Source organism: Canis lupus, chromosome 8 (assembly GCF_048164855.1).
Source record: "Canis lupus baileyi chromosome 8, mCanLup2.hap1, whole genome shotgun sequence".
NCBI classification, from domain to species: domain Eukaryota; kingdom Metazoa; phylum Chordata; class Mammalia; order Carnivora; family Canidae; genus Canis; species Canis lupus.
Genome location: NC_132845.1, coordinates 61,380,462 through 61,396,865, shown reverse-complemented (window position 1 = coordinate 61,396,865; position 16,404 = coordinate 61,380,462). Strand labels below are relative to the sequence as shown.

Below are 16,404 nucleotides of genomic sequence, written 5' to 3'. Positions count from 1 at the left end.
GCAGGGGTGGTGTGGGGAGGCCATGGGGGTACACTGGGCAGTGCCCCTTCAGTGCATGGCAGCCCCGGCATGGCCCTCCGCACACCCAAGGCCTGTCTTTGAGGCCAGCCACTTGGCCAGCTCAGCTTCTAGGCTGAGATGGGGAGAAGGGGGCTGAGCAGGGGACCTGGGCTATCCCACAAACACTGTCAGGACTGGGGTCTCATGGCAAGTGGACCCTGTTCTCTCTGGACCCAGATGTGGTGGGGCCCTGAGACACTACACAGGCAGGGAGTGGGTTTCAGACTGTTCCATGAAGAAAATACAGCCGGATCCCAGCCTTGATGGGGCTGGGGGTGGGGATGGGGGAGGATAGAGGGGAGATGGGGGGAGGGGGGAGGGGAGATGGGCGGGGAGATGGGGAAGAGATGGGGAAGATGCGGGAAGATGGGGGAGACTGGGTGGGGAAGAGGGGTATGAGAGTTGGGGAGGAGGATGGAGGGGAGATGGGAGCGGGGATGGGGCCAGAGCTTTCCAGAGGTTGGCAGGACACAGAAACTGCATGGAGGACATGGGAGGGGACTGCTGGTGGCCAGTGGTGCCCTGAGGGCAGATTTCCTGCTGGGAACACAGCTCCCCACCCAGCTCCTTCCCCAGGTCAGCCCTCTTCTTGAACAGCTCACAGAACTGGGCAGGAGCCCCACCTCCAAGCAGGCCAGTGCAGGAGCAGAGCCAGCGTGGGCACCTCACTCACTTCCCCAAGTGCATCTGGGGGCCTCTACCCAGGGCTGCTCCAGCTCCAGCCCTGGGGGCCTAGGTCACCAGCACCTACCAGCCCCTGGGGGTCTCAGCACCTGTGGGGGTGGCCAGGCCCTGGGCTCTGACCACACCTGGCTGCCCTTCCCCACCTTCGTGGCAGCTCCTGGGTCAGCAGGTGGGCTGGGGAAGGTGAGGACATGGCCTCAGGCTGCACCACCTGGTCTGGACTCTGTCCTGCTCTGTACAACTGTGGGGCCACCGCTGGGGAAAGGAGCCCCTGGGAGCAGGGCCCAGGCTCCAGGCTCCAAGGGTCCCTGAGCCCGAAGGCATGAGGAGGTGCTCTCCTGCCGTAGTCCCCACCCCTGGCAGCCCCAGTGACACACACTCAGCGTGTCCTCCTGCAGGGAGGCCATCAGGGAAGCATGAGACCCTGTTCAGCAGCTTCCAGAAGCCAGAGCCCTTGAGGAGGGAGTACTTGAGGTGCCCAGGAGGTGGGCTGGAGGGTCTGGGTCCGGCCTGACCTTTGCTGGGTCCTGGCTGAGGGGGATGCTGAGAGCCTGCACTTCCCGCCGGGCCAGACGGTGTGGGGGCAGGTCCCTGAAGAAACCGCTCCTCCAGGCTGGGAAGGCGCCTCCTCCTTCCTGCCCTGGCCTCCGGGGTGACGGGGAGTCCTGGGGAGTCCCTGACCCATCCTCCATCCTCAGGCCCGTGGCCGGAACACTGTGCCCGGGTCAGGAAGTGATGGGTTGGCCCTGGGGGGACAGGATGGGGAGGAGGGGGCTGGGGACAGCGGAGGAGGGGGAGGGGTGGCGGAGGAATTGAAAGTGCATTCCAGACTGATGACTCAGCGCTGCCGCGGCGGGGAGGGGAGCCGGCTGAGCTGCCCTCCCGGGAAGGTCCCTGGGATCGCTCCCCTGAGAGGCAGATAAGATGGGTGGGGCACGGCTGGAAGGGAAATTCTTGGCCTGAGGAGCCCAGCTGCTGGCTGCCATCCTTCTAGGCTTGGCTCAAGTGCCACCTCCTCCTTGAAGCCTTCGCAGATTCCTCGTCTGCCTTCTGGACCAAGGAAGCGCCCCTGGGGGGCCTGGCTTCATGCAGCCTCCCGTCAGACATGGGTGAGTCCAGGCGTCCCAGGGAAGGTGGGGGGCTGGGTATTTTGGTATTTTGGGAGAGCCTTCAGGAAAGTGATGAGCCATGCCACCAGGCATGTCCACTGCCAGAAGCGGTGCATGCCTTTTGCTAAGCAGGGCCCTGCACCGGCCTGGCTGGCTGGGCGGGCCTGGGGCTCCGCTTCCCACTGAGTCTGGCGGGGCTCAGGGCCTGTTCCTGGAGGTGCCCCGAGCCTGAGCCTGCAGGCGGGGGGCTCTTCCCTGTGTGAGCTCACTTAATCCTTGAAACCACCTTTGAGTCAGGGGCAGCCCGATTTTGGGCTTCACGCCCTTGGGTCCTCCCTCCCCACATGGAAGTGGCCGGTCTGAGTTACCAGGGGGAGGCTTTGGAAGTAGAGGAGGACAGGGCCTTGAGGACGCCTTGGACTGGATGTCACCTGCTCTGGGGAAGCGGGGTGCCAGGCCGTGAGGACACACAAGCTGCGTGAGCAAGGAAACTACAGGGCCTAGAACCGCCAGCTGGCCTTCAGACGCAGTGAGGTACACACTCTGTGCTGGTTCTAACCTCCCGTTTGGAAGTGGTTTGTTATTACTGCTCAGAAGCTGAGGCCCAGTGTGGCTCCATGACTTACCCACGGAACATGCTAGAAGGAGACGGAAGCATGGATTTGGACCTGCGTGTCCAGGTGCTGAGCTGCCCTCACCCGGACCCTGCAGCCGCTCAGGTCCTTGATAGACACTCAGGGGGCCTCTGGTCCAGTCACACCAGCTGCTTAGGAAGGTGAGAGCTGGAGGTGGTCCCAAGTCCCAGATCTCGTGGGAAAGTGCCAGGTAGGCCCTGGGCCCCGGCCTGGGCGAGACCCTGAGTGGCTGCTTCCTGCCCACACCAGCTTTGCCAGCGGGAGTCTGGACGGGGAGGAAGGGATTATTTATAATCTGTTATCTGCTTGGACAATGCTCTGTAACTCAGGGGAGGACCCAAGACTTGGTGATGGGGGTGCTGGCAGGAGCCACGGGCACGAGGGGCCGTAGTATGCATTCATGCCAGACCCTGACCGCATGTTTAATTTCTCTCGAGATGCCGTAGGTTTTCGTGTCCCTGATTGGTGAGTGGGGGGGTGAGGGGGGGTGGCCAGAACATTGGGACAGTCTTCCCGAAAGAAGGTGGGGGCTAGGGCCAGGAGGCGACATTGGGTGGGCACCAGTCAGGTTTCCCAGGCATTTTGAGGGCTGAGTCACCAATAATTCCATGACACATGGGATGTATGCTCAGAGGGCCTCAGGGTTGGCTCCCAGGCCATGGTCTGAGCAGCTGGAAGGATGGTATCCCCAGGGTCAGAGCTTGCAGTTTCGTGTTAAGGTTGGCTTGTGTGTTGGACACCCAGGCAGATGTGCTGAGTAGAGCCTGGGGCTCAGGAGGGAGCTCTGGGGTTTGAGATCTTGGCGATGGAGGGGAGTGGAGGATGGGACATAAGGATGGCAGGCCACCATTTCTGGCCAAGGAGAGCATCCTGTGAGAAGGAGCTTCTTCAGTCTTGAGAGAAACCAGGGGCACAGCATTCCTGCTCAGTGTGAACGAGGAAGCCCAAGCTGCTTCTGGCAGCCCTCTTGTCACCATGAGGGAGGGGTCTGCTGAAGGAAGATGTCAAGGGGAGAAGACCACTAACATACAGAGCTGGATCCTTGATCAGACCTCTCCTGAATCGTGACATCTGTACTTCCCAGTAAGATCCCTCATCGTTTAAGCCAGGTTGGGCTGAGTTTCCTTCCCTGAAGCTGAAAACATCCAGCCGAGGACTATCAGGAGGCAGGTAAACCCCTTGCTCCTGTGTTTGTCACCCCTGCACCTTCTGGGAGGTCAGCCCCATGAGGGCAGGGATGCTGTTACGCACGGCACGGTCTCCATGGTCAGTGTCTGTTGTTGATTGAATGTGTCTCATGGGTGTCAAAGCAGGATCCAGAAATAATCCCCGTGTATACCACTGTTTGGGTTTCAGGGGCTGGTGGCTTTATTTTGGATTCTCTGGGCACTGGGCTCACTGTGATCATAGCTGGACACGGAGGTTTGAAGGGCTGAGCTCAGCACTATCCTAGGTAAATGGGAGCTGGTAGCGTGGGGCACAGAGGGACCCCGGGGGGTGGCCCTGTGATGAGCAGCGGCTACGATGCCAAGGCTGCCCCACACAGGTGCCTGTGGCCCAGGGGTGGAGGAGCTCTGAGCTGCAGGTGGAATCACTACTGAGCGCCTGCTGCACGCCAGGCAGTGTCTACACACACATCACCACACACAGCACGCTCCATACCCCGCTAATGAATCAGGGCAGAATTTCGGCTGCCCTCTGGCTCTGTGCTGAGCACGTCCCCAGTGTTACCTGCTGTTGTTACTCCCACCACCTTTGAGGCCACAGGGGCTCAGAGAGGTGAAGCCACTTGCCACAGGTGGCCAGCATAGCCAGCTGGTGGTGGAAGGCAGCCTCAGACCTGGGCTGGCTCCCCTCAGGGCCTCGGGCCTGAGCTCTTTCCTGCCCTTCCGACACCCCCATGGGCAGGCGCATAGTAGGGGCTCAGGGAGCTGGGGGACCCATATACTGCTCACCAGAGGGATGCTTGGGCTGCAGAGGCTGCCAGCCCCCGCCCACCCCCCCATCTCCTGAGGGTCATAGCAGGACAAGGATAAGATTATCTGACGTATTTTGCTCTCTCCTGTCGAGAAAAACAGCCACAGATGAAAATAGCTTCTCCAGCAGTCACAGACAGGGAGGGGTTGTCAAGCTCCCCCTCTGCTGGGCCCACAGCCCTCATCCCCGGGGAGGAAGGACACTGTCGGGGTCACTCAGAGCAGAGGTGTGAGCCCTGAGCTCCAGGGCCTCCTCCCGGGTGCCCCAGCCAACAGGGGTCAGGGGTTGCCCGGCCAGGACGGAGCAGCCTTCCAGGGCAGGCCAGGGTCAGGGTCGGGGGACATTTGGAGGCCCACAGGCTGCCCAAGAAGGCCTGCACTTGGGGCCCAGCAAGGCCCTTTGGAGCATTGCACCCCTTCCCCTGGCCCATCAGCATCCTGGAGCAGCCCATGAGATGCAGCCTGGAAACTCTGAAAAGGCCCCCACCTACCTTAGTGTGGACGAGGGGACCCAAGGGAGCAGCACTGCCTGCCTCCCTGGAGACGCAGGAGGAGGGTCACCTGGGCCACTGCTGATTCAGAGGAAACCCGAGGCCCCTGTTCGCTTCGGATGCCTGGGTGTCTCTTCTAAAATAGAAGTGTCTGAATTCCTCAGACATCACAGACCACCTGGATGTGGGGTGGAAGGAAGCTGACCAGCGGCTCCACGCCCTGCCCCCGCCGTGGGTAGAGCCCCATCTCTGGCCCTTTCCACAGCACGGGAAACTGTCTTTGCCACCGCCCCAGGAGGGGACACAGTTTCCAACCAGAGGGCCAGGAAAACAAGGCCTGCTCACACCTGGGATTTTAGGTTGTTTCCAGTGTTTGTGGTGTGAGTCCCACCCCCAGGGCCCCTCGCGCACTAGGCCACTCTGCGGCCGGGCCATTTTCTTAGGCCAGGTGCCCAGACGTGGGGCTGCAGGGTCAGGTCACAGCCACGTCCACCGCTGAGGGTGCCAAGTGGCTGTCAGCATCGCAGCAGCCCCCTCCCTGGCCCCCCTGCCCCCCCCCCGAGTCCTCTGGAGGCGCAGCCAAGTGCAGTCCCCGCTGGTCCGCGTCCTCATTCCCCCTGTCTGCGTCAGTCTGTGGTTTTCCGAGGAGAGAACCGGAGCAGAGACCCAGCAGATAAATGTCTTTTAACCTTTGGCTAATGCACTTGTTCTAGGTGGATGGAAAGTACGCGGGGAGCCAGGAACAGGGGAGCCCTGACTCTTCAGGGCCCACAGTAAAGGATTCCATCTGTTCCGGTTTTTAAATTTCTACCCTATGTTTTGAATTTTTTTACTGTCAAATTGGATGTTTGTTTGTTTTTTAAAAGTAAACACTGTGGCTCTCCTGCTGCTCTTTGATTTGTGATTTGTTTTGTCCTCTGGAGCTCTTAGATTCTCTGCCTTCTAGAAGTTTGATAAATGATGGGAAAATTAGAGACTAGGAATTGGCATTTTTTTTCATAACTTTATATTCTGAAAAATTTCAGCCTTATGGGAAAGTCATAAGAATGGTGCCATGAATGGATGTGACCCCTTCCTCTCTCATGTCCCCGGCTGCATGCTCCAGGGTCCGCCGAGTCCGTCTGTCCTCTAGCCATCATCGGTCTGACAGCCAATCTCTGTCATTCATCTATCATTTCCATTCCCCAACCCCAACCACTAAGAATAAGCTGCAGAAGTCATGCCAGTTCACCCCACGTTCCACGGCACCTCTGGACATACAGGGGGTTTTCCTGCGCCCCCAGGGCAGCATCACCAGGATCGGTCCTGGGTGTCGTGGTTTGGGTAGAGCCTTCCAGACGCTTCCGCCTGCCCTCCCCGGAACAGCCCCTCGGATGCTTCTCCACGAAAATGACGTTCTGAGATCAGAGGAGGTGTTCATGGATTGCCTCGCCTTCCAGATGTGTCCCTGTGCTTCCTCGAGGCTGAGCCAGACAAGACACGCTGGCAGGAGTGCGGCAGGTGATGCTGTGAGCTTCTGGCAGCAAGACGCACACATTCCCGTTTGTTCTGAACGTTTCTTTAGCCATTTTTTGATCCGTCTGACATGGATTTAGTGTTGGCGGTAAAGTGGATTTCATCAGGTCAATTTTCTAAACTGTCTTATTGAATAAACAGGCTTGTGGTTCCCGATGCGTTTGTCACGCGAGAGCCGAGCTATCTGACTATTGTAGCTCGATGACCTGTTTGCTTCTTCCTCATACAAGCCCAGGCTCTGGTTCCTTCCAGAAGCCTCTGTGCTTCCCACACACATCTTCAGCCCCTCGGCTCTGGCCTCACCGGCTCCTTCGGATCTCCCCTCCCCATGGTGAGTGAGGTCCCCACTGTAGACCCCACGATTCTGGTCTGATCTGTGCTCCCATCAGGGAGCTGTGAGCCCCTCCGACCTCGAGAGGCTCTTCCATCGTCCGGGGCCGTGTCTCTGGAGGGCAAGCCCTCACTGCCTTCCCTTTGGGAAGCGTGGCAGGCCTGCCTGTCCCCATGTCCCGGTCCCAGACTGACATCTGACCTCTGCCAGGGCCAGGGCTGTGTCCTGTCTGTCTAATGGCCAAGGGGCACTGTAGGCCTTTCCCATGCCATCCCCGGTCACAGACCCAAGGGGGACTGGGGTAGGAGGTGTGGGGGTGGCTCTGGGTTCAAACTGGGTGACCAGCCCCATCCTGGAAATTCATACCCTCAACTCAGGAATGTGGCCACGAGTCCTGTAGACCTCAGGGGGCAGGGGAGGGGAATAGGGGATTTTCTGTTCTGACCTTCGAGGCTGGCAGCTAAACTTCCTATCTGTGCTGCCACATTCTGTGTTCCTTGCCCCAGCCTTTCAGTGACTTCTACACCCCCAGAATGAAATCTAGATGCCTTACTGTCTCAAGGTGTGTGTGATCTGCCCCACTGCCTACCTCTCTCTGCTCACCCACCTTCTCCCACCATCCCTGCCCCTTGTTCCTTGAACAATCCAAGGCAGTTCCTGCCTCAGGGCCTTTGCACATGCTGTGGCTGTCTCTGCCTAGAATGCTGGATCTAGACTTTCTAGATGGCTAATTGTCTCCCGCTCAAATAGGCCTGATTGACCACCCCAGAAATATGTTACTTGAAATAGTATATGCTTATCTATTGCTTGCTTCTTGAGGTACCCTGGGCTCCGGGGTGGGGGTAGGTTTTGGCTTTCTGTTCCTACAACTCCACAGAGTGCCTGGCACATGAGTATTTGCTGAATGTGTGAGTGACTATTCCTTAAATCAACCCTCTGAGCTGGCCGTTACCTGGAAGAAGCCAATTTGCTTCAAGGTCACATAGCAGTTGAGGCTGGAAGGGGTGTAACTGAGCCCTGGTTCTACTGGTCTCGGGGCCTCAGAGGCTGCAGAGCTCTGCTGGTTTCCAGGCTGGATGTGGCCTACCCCCCACTCACTAGATTGCTTGACAGTACTGGCGTGAACTCCACGTGTCTAGACTAGCTTTACCCAATAGAAACCTCATTTTAGCTACGTAGGATATTTCAAATGCTCTAGTAGCCATGTTAAAGGAAAAACAGGCGAAATTAATTGTAGTAATATAGTTTATTTAACTCAATACATTGAAAATGCTGTCATTTCAACATATCATTAATATAAAAATTAATAATGAGAAATTTTGCAGTCTTTTCCTTTATATGAAGCCCTCTTGGCCACGTGTGCTTTGCTTGTTCAGCTCGTCACCCTGGGGAGCAGCCATGTTTCACACGCCCAGTGGCCACAGGTGGCTGGTGGCTCCTGCACTAGACATCCAGGGCTGGCCTTCAAGCCACCAAGCGTCCCTTAGCGTAGATCTTCATGCACAAAATAGTCACAAGATGATTGTGGGCTCAGAGCTATTTTAAACCCTGTTTCTGTTTGTGTATTTAAAAAGGAAAATAGGGGCAGCCTGGGTTGCCCAGCGGTTTAGCGCCGCCTTCAGCCCAGGGCCTGATCCTGGAGACCCGGGATCGAGTCCCACGTCGGGCTCCCTGCATGGAGCCTGCTTCTCCCTCTGCCTGTGTCTCTGCCTCTCTCTCTCTCTCATGAATAAATAAATAAAATCTTTAAAAACAATAAAATAAAATAAAAAGGAAAATAAAAACATTTAATAGTTGAGTAAAAAACAACATTGAGAATGCCTTCCGGGCCGGTTGGTAGGTTTATCACTCTCCTGGGGAGCCTGGACTGGGACGGCCCCATCCCTAGCCCCTGGGGCCTGGGGCGGCCTGAAGTAACCACCTGTGACCGCCCTCACTGGGACCCTGATCTTCAAGACGCTGAGATTGTTCTGGGATCAGTGGCCCAGAGACAAAGGGAAATGTGGTGTTTCGTCATTACAAAAGGTCCTAAAAATCCGTCCTGGCTCTGGGCAGAGGCCTGGGTCTGGATGGCCGGTGGGCCCCCTTTCACTGGGACCCAGCCTGGGCACTGCAGTCCTGCAGCTGTGTGTGTGTCTGCTTTTCCTGCGAGCAGGGAGGCTCACTGGCCCTGGTAAGGGTGGTTGATTCCCGTTAACCAGAGAGAACTGAGATGGGGCAGTCTAAGCACAGACACATGAACAAGGCCAAGGCCAAGGGGCAGAGGCCAGCCAGGACCCGGGTGTGCTCCTCATTGCCCTGTGTATGTTGAGACTAGGGACGAAGTGTGCATGGCCTCCAGCCCTGGGGGCTCTGCTGCCCCTGGCTGCAGCATCCTTCCTGCTCCTGGCTGTGAGCTGCAGGACCAATGAGTAATTCTGCTCTGATGTATTAACAGAGCTTGTGCAGAGGAGCCCCTGCCATCAGAGCTGCCTGCCTGGGGTGTGCCACTCCTTGGCTCCGGCCCTATGGGCAAACGGCCTGGCTTCTTGGCCTCTGGAGTGCCCCATCTGTAAAATGGGGAGAGGTGGGAGAGATTGCCGCTCCTCCGTGTCTCTGTGAGTGAAATGAAATCACGCAGGGACTGAGGAGCTCAGTGAGTGTGAGTCAGGACTCCCACAGGGAAGTAACATCACGGCAAGAAGGGAACATCCACTGGTGCCAGGGCCCAGGCGAGCAGCAGCAGGTAGGAGGTGAGGTGGGTTTAGTGGGACATGCAGGCTGCACACCATACGAGGTGCTTAATAAAGGCAGATGTCCCTACAGTTGGCCCCCTACTGTGCCCTTCCCACTCCTCCCTGGCTCTGGGGTCACAGGCAGAGCCCGGAGGCGAGCAGCGAGGGGCAGACGCCCAACCAGTCACCCCAGCTGCAGGGCAGCCCCTCTCTCCACCTATTCGGAGCACCTGACTCACTTTAATTATGGGCCTGCAGGCACGTCGGGGCGCGCCGGAGACGCCCGAGATAGCCTGGAAGCACCAGCTCTGGGGGGCGACCGGACATCCCGGCTGCCAGGTGCACCTTCACCTCCTGCCAGCACCTCCCCACCCTGGATATCCCCCCGCCGCCCCCTCCTTCCGCCAGGGGCCCTCTGGCCGGCCTCCGTGGATAGTGCTGGGGCCTTGGGTTGGAATGGCCCAGGGGCAGCATGCGGGGCGGGCCTCCCTCCCCCACAAAGCTGGGCGCCGGCCTGGGGGTCTGTGCCTGGCTGGGGCCTGGGCGGGGATGCCCGCAGAGCCGGGAACACCGCGCCCACGCGACCGATTCCAATGTATATTTAGCCTCATTATCAAATATTTGCAATGAACCGTGTGAACCGCCTAATAGCGGCTGGAAGTGAAACTCAATCCTGGCTAGAAAGAAGCACGTGACCACGCCGGATCAGCAAGGATCGCCGACCGGCGGGCTGGGCAGGTGCAGTAGCCCTCACGTGCCTGGCCTCTGGACTTACGGTCTCCTCTCCGGGGTGAGCATCCCAAGCCCACCTCCTCACCCAGCCTCCCCTTTCCAGGGACTAAAAGGAGGCTGCTTGGAACCTGAACGGGCTGGGCAGGGTGTCAAGAGGAACCAGGGCTGGGGGAGGGAGCCGAGACGCGTGGGTTCTCTTCCAAGTTGATGACCTCTTGGTCAAGTCACTTCTTCTGTCTTCGTGTCCAATTCTCGGAAACTGGGCTCCTGAGCCTATTTCTGCCAGTTTTTTTTTTGGGGGGGGGGAGGTCAGGGAAGGGTGGGGCATGTGGGGCTGGGGGTCCTTGCCCCACTGCAGCCAAAGCCTGCACTTTGTCCCGAGTCCCCCCCAGAGGCGCCCGTGGTGCGGTTTTTGCCACCCTCCAGCCGCCGCTGTTGTCTGGTCGCTATGACGACTCACCGAGGTTTTATTTTTAATAGCCGCCAGCGATTAGAGGGACACCGGCGCCGCCCCCCCCCCCCAGCTCTCCAGTCCGGGGGCGGGATGCACCCAGGCCTCGCCCTTGATTTCCACCCTCCAGCTGGCCTGAGACTCCCGGCAAAGGCGCCCCCTTAACTCCCCTGCTGGCCGCAAACTCCAGCTGGGCATCCCTGAAGTGCCCCAGAGGGAAGCCACCCACCTAGGCCTGCTCAGATGTGGAGGGATTGCAGCTGTAAGAACCCCAGGCCGAAATACAAGGCAAACTTTCCTCCTTCATTCCTGTACCCACGATCAAACCCATCCTTTATCCCCAAAGGAGTGTCCTCAGGTCCCTCCTGCCCGAGAGGACTCGGAGGCTGGATCCACCTGCCGTGATGCAATCCAGTGGGGAGACGGTGGCTCAGACCGCATCGTCCAGCCTGGGTGTTCTTGGTGGTGCATGTTTAGCTGCCTTCCCCAAACCTGCCAGCGGTGTCTCTCTCTGGAGCCACTGAAGGTTCCATATGGATGGACAAGGACGGGCCCTCACATGCTTCTAAATGTCCCCAAGTTTTCCCTGCTTCACCCTCATCACCCTGAACAGCCGGAGAGGTGACTTGGTGACGGTGGTTGTGTGGGGCTGCAGCCTGGGCAAGGCCAGGGCACTGGGAGGCTGCAGGTGTGAGAAAGCAGGTGGAAGGGTGCTAGTGGACCCCCCCCTCTGGGAACAGCGAGAGGTCCCCCCTCCCCCTCCCCAGGTATTAGGGGGAAGGGGAGCGCCCCCTAAGCGCCCTCCCCACTCGGCCTTTGAAATGCCGGAGCCGGCGGAGCCGGGATGAAAGACCGCCCGCGGGGCTACGCCTTTACTGCCTTTGTCTGGCGGGAGGGCGGCCGCCGCGGGGCGCGGGCCTAATCCCCAGGATGGGGCCTCGGGGGCGGGAGGCGGGGGCCTTGGGCGGGAGGCATTCCCGGGCGGCCGCCCACCCTCCCACCGACCCGGGAGTCTTCCAGCCTTCGGGGGCCTCGCCGTCTAGCTTTGGGGTCGCGGGGCCCGTGTCCCCTCCCAGCCGCGTTCCAGGCTCGGGTGCCCTTGAGGGGCCCGCGGGGGTCCGATCCCACCTGCTGTGGGTGGGCGCACCTGCGCTCCGGCGGCCGGGAGCGGTCCGGCCGGCTCAGGCCGCGGCCTCCAGCGCGCTGCTCCCCCGCATCGCGCTCGGTGCCGCGCCTCGGCCGGAGGTGGCGCTCTGTGCGCCCGGCGGATCCCGGCGTGGGAGGCTCCGGCTCCGGCTCCGGGGGTTTCTCGCCAGCCGCGCCTAGCTCTCCTTTCCCTTCCGCCCCCTCGAGTTCCTGGCTCAGGCCGCAGCCCAGCCTTCCACGAGGGAGTGGGGATCAGATACGCCGCAGCCCCCTCCTCCGACCTGGGCGCTCTCCCATCTCGGGATGCTGGTGGAAGTGCCTCATTCAGACGCCCCAGGCATCGGATTCTGGGCGGGGGCGCGTGGCCGCCGCCAGGTGAGTGCCCCGGACGCGCCCCTGCAGCCGCCCCACCTCTCACCAGACGCTCACTCCCCCTCCTTTTATGGAGACGGGGAGGCAGGGGCCCTGGATCCTCACGGTGGAAAGAGGCCCGAGCGCCGCGCCGGGGCGGGGGGCCGGAGGCGGGGGCCGGTTCGCGTTTGCCCTTTTTGGCGCAGCAGCTCTGGGCGCTGCCCGCTGCCGCCGCTGGGGCCCGAGGGAGGCGAGCCGGCGACGGCAGCGCTTCTGCGGCGGCCTCCTCCCCTCCCCGTCCGATGCCGCAGGATTGCAGCTGGCACTGGAGGGTGGGCAAGCTCGAGGGAGGGGCGCGCGGGGAGCCCCGCCGGGCGCGCGGAGCTCGGAGCCGGGCGCGGGGCTTTGATGGGTTTTACTGGCTGCGTGAGCGCCGCTCGGTGCTCTCTGCGGCGGCGGCGGCGGCGCCCGGGCCCTGCCCGGCCCGTGCGGCCCCCGCGCGCTTCCGAGGTGCGGGTCCGGGGCCCGGAATCCGGGGGAGGCGAGGGGGAGGGGGCGGGGGAGGGGCGCGGCGGCGGCGGCGCTATAACCCCCTCCCCGCCGCCGGCCGGCTCCACACGCGCGCCCTGCGGAGCCCGCACAACTCCGGCGAGCCGGGCCTGCCCGTGCCTCCTCCCCCCCCCTCCTCCTCCTCCTCCTCCGCCACCCGGCGGCGGCGGCGGCGGCGGCGGCGGCTCCCTTCGGCCCCACGCTCCGGCCGGCGCGGCGAGGCCCCGGGCGGGCGGCGGCTGCCAGGCGGCGCGGCCGCGGGCGCTGCCCGGCTCGGGCCGGCGGAGGGCGGAGCGCGGCGCCAGAGCCGAGGGCACGCCGCGGAGGGGCGCACGCAGGCCGCCGGGCCGCGCCGTGCTGGGCCGCGCCGTACCCGGCCGGGCGGCGGCTGCGAGAGGAGGCCGAAGGCGAGCGCGGGGCCGGCGGTGGGCGCGCAGGGCCGTCCGCAGCCCCGCGGGGAGAGCGCGAGCCCGCGGCCGGGGCCCGGCCGGGCATCCAGACAGGTGATGGGTGGTGCGGCGGCGGCGGCGGCGGCTGCAGCCTCGCTCCGGGGTCCCTCTCGGGGCTGATGCCCGCAAATATGCAGAATTACCGGCCGGGTCGCTCCTAAAGCCAGCGCCGGGGAGCGAGCGCGGCGGCGGCCAGCACCGAGAACGCACCAAGGAAGAGGCCCAGCCCCCGCCCTCCGCCCCTTCCGTCCCCACCCCCTACCCGGCGGCCCAGGAGGCTCCCGGCGCGGCGGGCGCGGCGAGCGCGCACTCCCTGCTCCTCCTCCTCGCTGGCGCTGCCTGCCTCTCCGCACTCGCTGCTCGCGCCGGGCGCGCTCCGCCGGCTCCCTGCTCTCCGCGCCACCCTCCCCGGGCCGCGCTCCCTGAGGGATGGTACTGAATCTCGCCGCCACAGGAGCCCGGCTGGAGCGCCCGCCCCGCGGCCTCGCCTCCCCGCCGAGCCGCCAGCGCCTCGGGACGCGATGAGGACCTGGGCTTGCCTGCTACTCCTCGGCTGCGGATACCTCGCCCATGCCCTGGCCGAGGTGGGTGCCACCCCCGCGCCCCGTCCCCTCTCCGACTCCCCCGGCGCACGCCCCCTGCGGCCGCCGGCGGGCCGGGGCCGCTCGGGCTCCGGGGCTCTGCAGAGCGCATTTTGGTTTCTGCTGGGGCGGTCGGGTTCTTGCTTTTCCCCACTGGCTGTTCTTTTCTGCCATGCCGAAGTGTGTCTGGTGAGTTTCCAGCGTGTTGCGTCGCTGTGCCGTGGAGGCACGGAGTGGCGCGGGGTGGACGAGTGGGGAGAAAGTTCGGGGGGCGCGGGCTCTCCCCGGGGAGGGGCGCCCCGGACGCGGCGGACAATGCAGTATCGGGGTGCGGGGAGCGCGGAAGGGGGTGTGTGTGACCTGGCGGAGCCCGGGAGGGGACGGGCGAGCGGCGGGTCCACAGGGGCGGCCGCGGCGGAAGCCCCCCGGCGGGCGGGGAGGCAGGGTGGGCGGCGCGGGGCCGCAGCCCCCTCGCCCGGGTCGCGGCCCCTGAGCCTGGCCGGGCCGCTGGGCCCCGCAGTCCCGCCCGCCCGGGGCCTGCTTACAGGTGGCTGAGCTAGGCGAGCCGGGGCCGGGCCGGGCCGGGCGCGCGCGTCCTCCCACCGCCGGGGCCCCCTCCCCCCAGGGTAGGATCCCGAACCCCCGGGAGCCCGGCCGTGATGAATGACTTTCTGCAGCCCCCGCCGTGGGAACTTAGTGGAGACCCCTCCCCCGCACACCCCCACGGCGACCCCCGACTCCCGGGCACAGTCTGGAGGGAGTGGGGGTGGTCTGGGCAGGGACTGGGAGCTGCGGGAGGTGGAGATTTAACCCTCCCGCCGCCGGCTGGATGTGGGGCGCCCTGGGCGGCGCTAGGGCCGCGGCCGGGCCGGGTGGGGCGCGCGTGTGAACGGATGAGTGCGCGCGCGCGTGTTTTTGCGCCGGAGACCCCCCGACCCGGCAGGTTCGGCCCGGGGTTCCGGGGTGTGAAAATGCAAGCCCCTGGCCCCATGAGAGTGTGAAGGCTGCCGTGGCTTGGGGCGCCGATCCGTGACGCATTTCAACTTGGATCTCTCTGGATGTCGATTTCACTATTAAATCAGAAACTCCTCGGGACCCTCGGCGCCCCTAGACCTCCTGTGACTGACCCCCCCGGGCGGAGGGGCCGGGGGCCGGGCTTTTGTGTGGAAATGTAAAGGTGGGAGGAGGGCTTGCTTTCTGGAAAGGCGGCCCTGGATGCGGGCCGAGAATTGGGGGGTCGCACCCGGTCCGCACCCTGTCCGCCCCCGGCGTCTGACTCCAGGGCCCCCGGCAGGGGTCGGGCGCCCGGAGAGCTCGGAGGGCGTGGGCTGGGGGCGCCGGCGCTGTCGGGGGCACAGGGCGCGGGGGGGGTCGCGCGCGGGGGGTGGGGTGCGGGCCGGCCCGGCGCGGACGCTGACCCTGTGGCTCTGCTTGCAGGAAGCCGAGATCCCCCGCGAGGTGATTGAGAGGCTGGCACACAGTCAGATCCACAGCATCCGGGACCTCCAGCGACTCCTGGAGATAGACTCCGTAGGTAAATCGCGCCCCTTCCCTCGGCGCGCGGGGCGGGGGTGCGGGGGGTGCGCCCCGCGCCGCCTCCCGCGCTCGGGCCGGGCCAGGCGCCGCGCAGGAGCGCACCGAAAGGTCAGAATCCAATCCCGGGCCATAAAAGCCCAGGCGGATGAGTCAGGAGTTTCTCTTCTAGTGCCCACTTTCTCTCCCGGTGGCGGCCGCGAGCTGCTCGCTCGCCGGGGGATTGTTTTTGCATTTAAGGAAAATGCTGCGCGAGTCACGGAAAGTTCAGCGGCGCTGAGGGCGCCGGCGCCTGGGCCAGGTGTGCGGGCCCGGGGCCTGCCCTGCGGGGCGGGAGGAGCCCTGGCCCTGCGCCCCGCGGGCAGGCGCGCGGGAGGAGCCGCCCCCGGGCAGGGGCGCTTTGTCATTGCGGCGCACGGCTGTCCTGTGCCTGCGGCCGCCGGGCCTTTGTGGTTGCAGGAGCCCCGTGCTTTCACAGGCCAATAAAAGGCGCGTCTTCCACACATCTGGTGTCTGGGGATTATTTTGGGGCTCACCCTCAGGCCCTTGGAGTCTAGCCACTTTAGAGTTTATTTGTAAGCGTTGGAGTTTGCAAGCCCCTTGGTGTCGGTTGCACAGTTGGAGGGGACTGGTGTGCAGAGGTGGCCAGGGACCCAGGCTGGTGGCAGCGCCTACTGTGGTGTGGCCCAAAGGAATCCTTTTCCTAGAGGGCAGAGATTTCTGGCCCACAGCTTTGTGGCCTCCTGCTCCAGAGTAGTATTTGGTGTGGGAACACCCGTGGGAGGGGTAGCTAGAGAAATACATGGTATCAGCGTCTGGTTAGGCCGGGGCCCTAAGTGGGCTTGTCAGAGGGAGGCCCACGGTGGTAGAGGTCAGTTGGAACTTTTTGCAGTAAAGATTTCGCTCTCCTTGCAGGCTACCCTCAAGGGGGGGGGGGGGGGCGGAATTAAGTAAAATCACATGGTCTAGTCATTTGGAAATTTGTACCTAATTATGGTGGTGGAGAGGCCTGAACTATTTTCATTTCATGCCAAGACCATTTGCTAGCAAGGCCGATGGTTTCTGTAGTTTCGTGACCCAGGAAATCCTTTGGCTGA

At 62.9% G+C, this 16,404-nt stretch overlaps 1 protein-coding gene and 1 long non-coding RNA gene across 7 annotated transcripts in view; both read left to right on the top strand.

The window, feature by feature from the left end:
* Positions 1–533: 533 nt before the first annotated feature.
* The window catches only part of PDGFA (platelet derived growth factor subunit A), a 32,353-nt gene continuing 16,482 nt past the window's right edge, over positions 534–16,404 (top strand). Inside the window, exons 1-3 of one of the 6 annotated variants that reach the window (XM_072836620.1) lie at positions 534–1,218; positions 1,739–1,853; positions 15,212–15,308. In XM_072836620.1, coding sequence (XP_072692721.1) covers positions 1,067–1,218; positions 1,739–1,853; positions 15,212–15,308 — 364 coding nt within the window. In that variant the 5' untranslated portion in view covers positions 534–1,066. Of the gene's footprint in view, positions 1,219–1,738; positions 1,854–11,969; positions 12,220–12,387; positions 12,528–13,647; positions 13,778–15,211; positions 15,309–16,404 lie in introns of those variants that run through there. The other 5 variants (XM_072836623.1, XM_072836622.1, XM_072836625.1 and 2 more) reach the window with 5 other exon arrangements.
* LOC140638765 (uncharacterized) lies at positions 2,981–6,626 on the top strand. Its single transcript, XR_012035724.1, has 3 exons — positions 2,981–3,658; positions 3,845–3,941; positions 5,981–6,626. It is a non-coding gene; the product is annotated as an uncharacterized lncRNA (long non-coding RNA).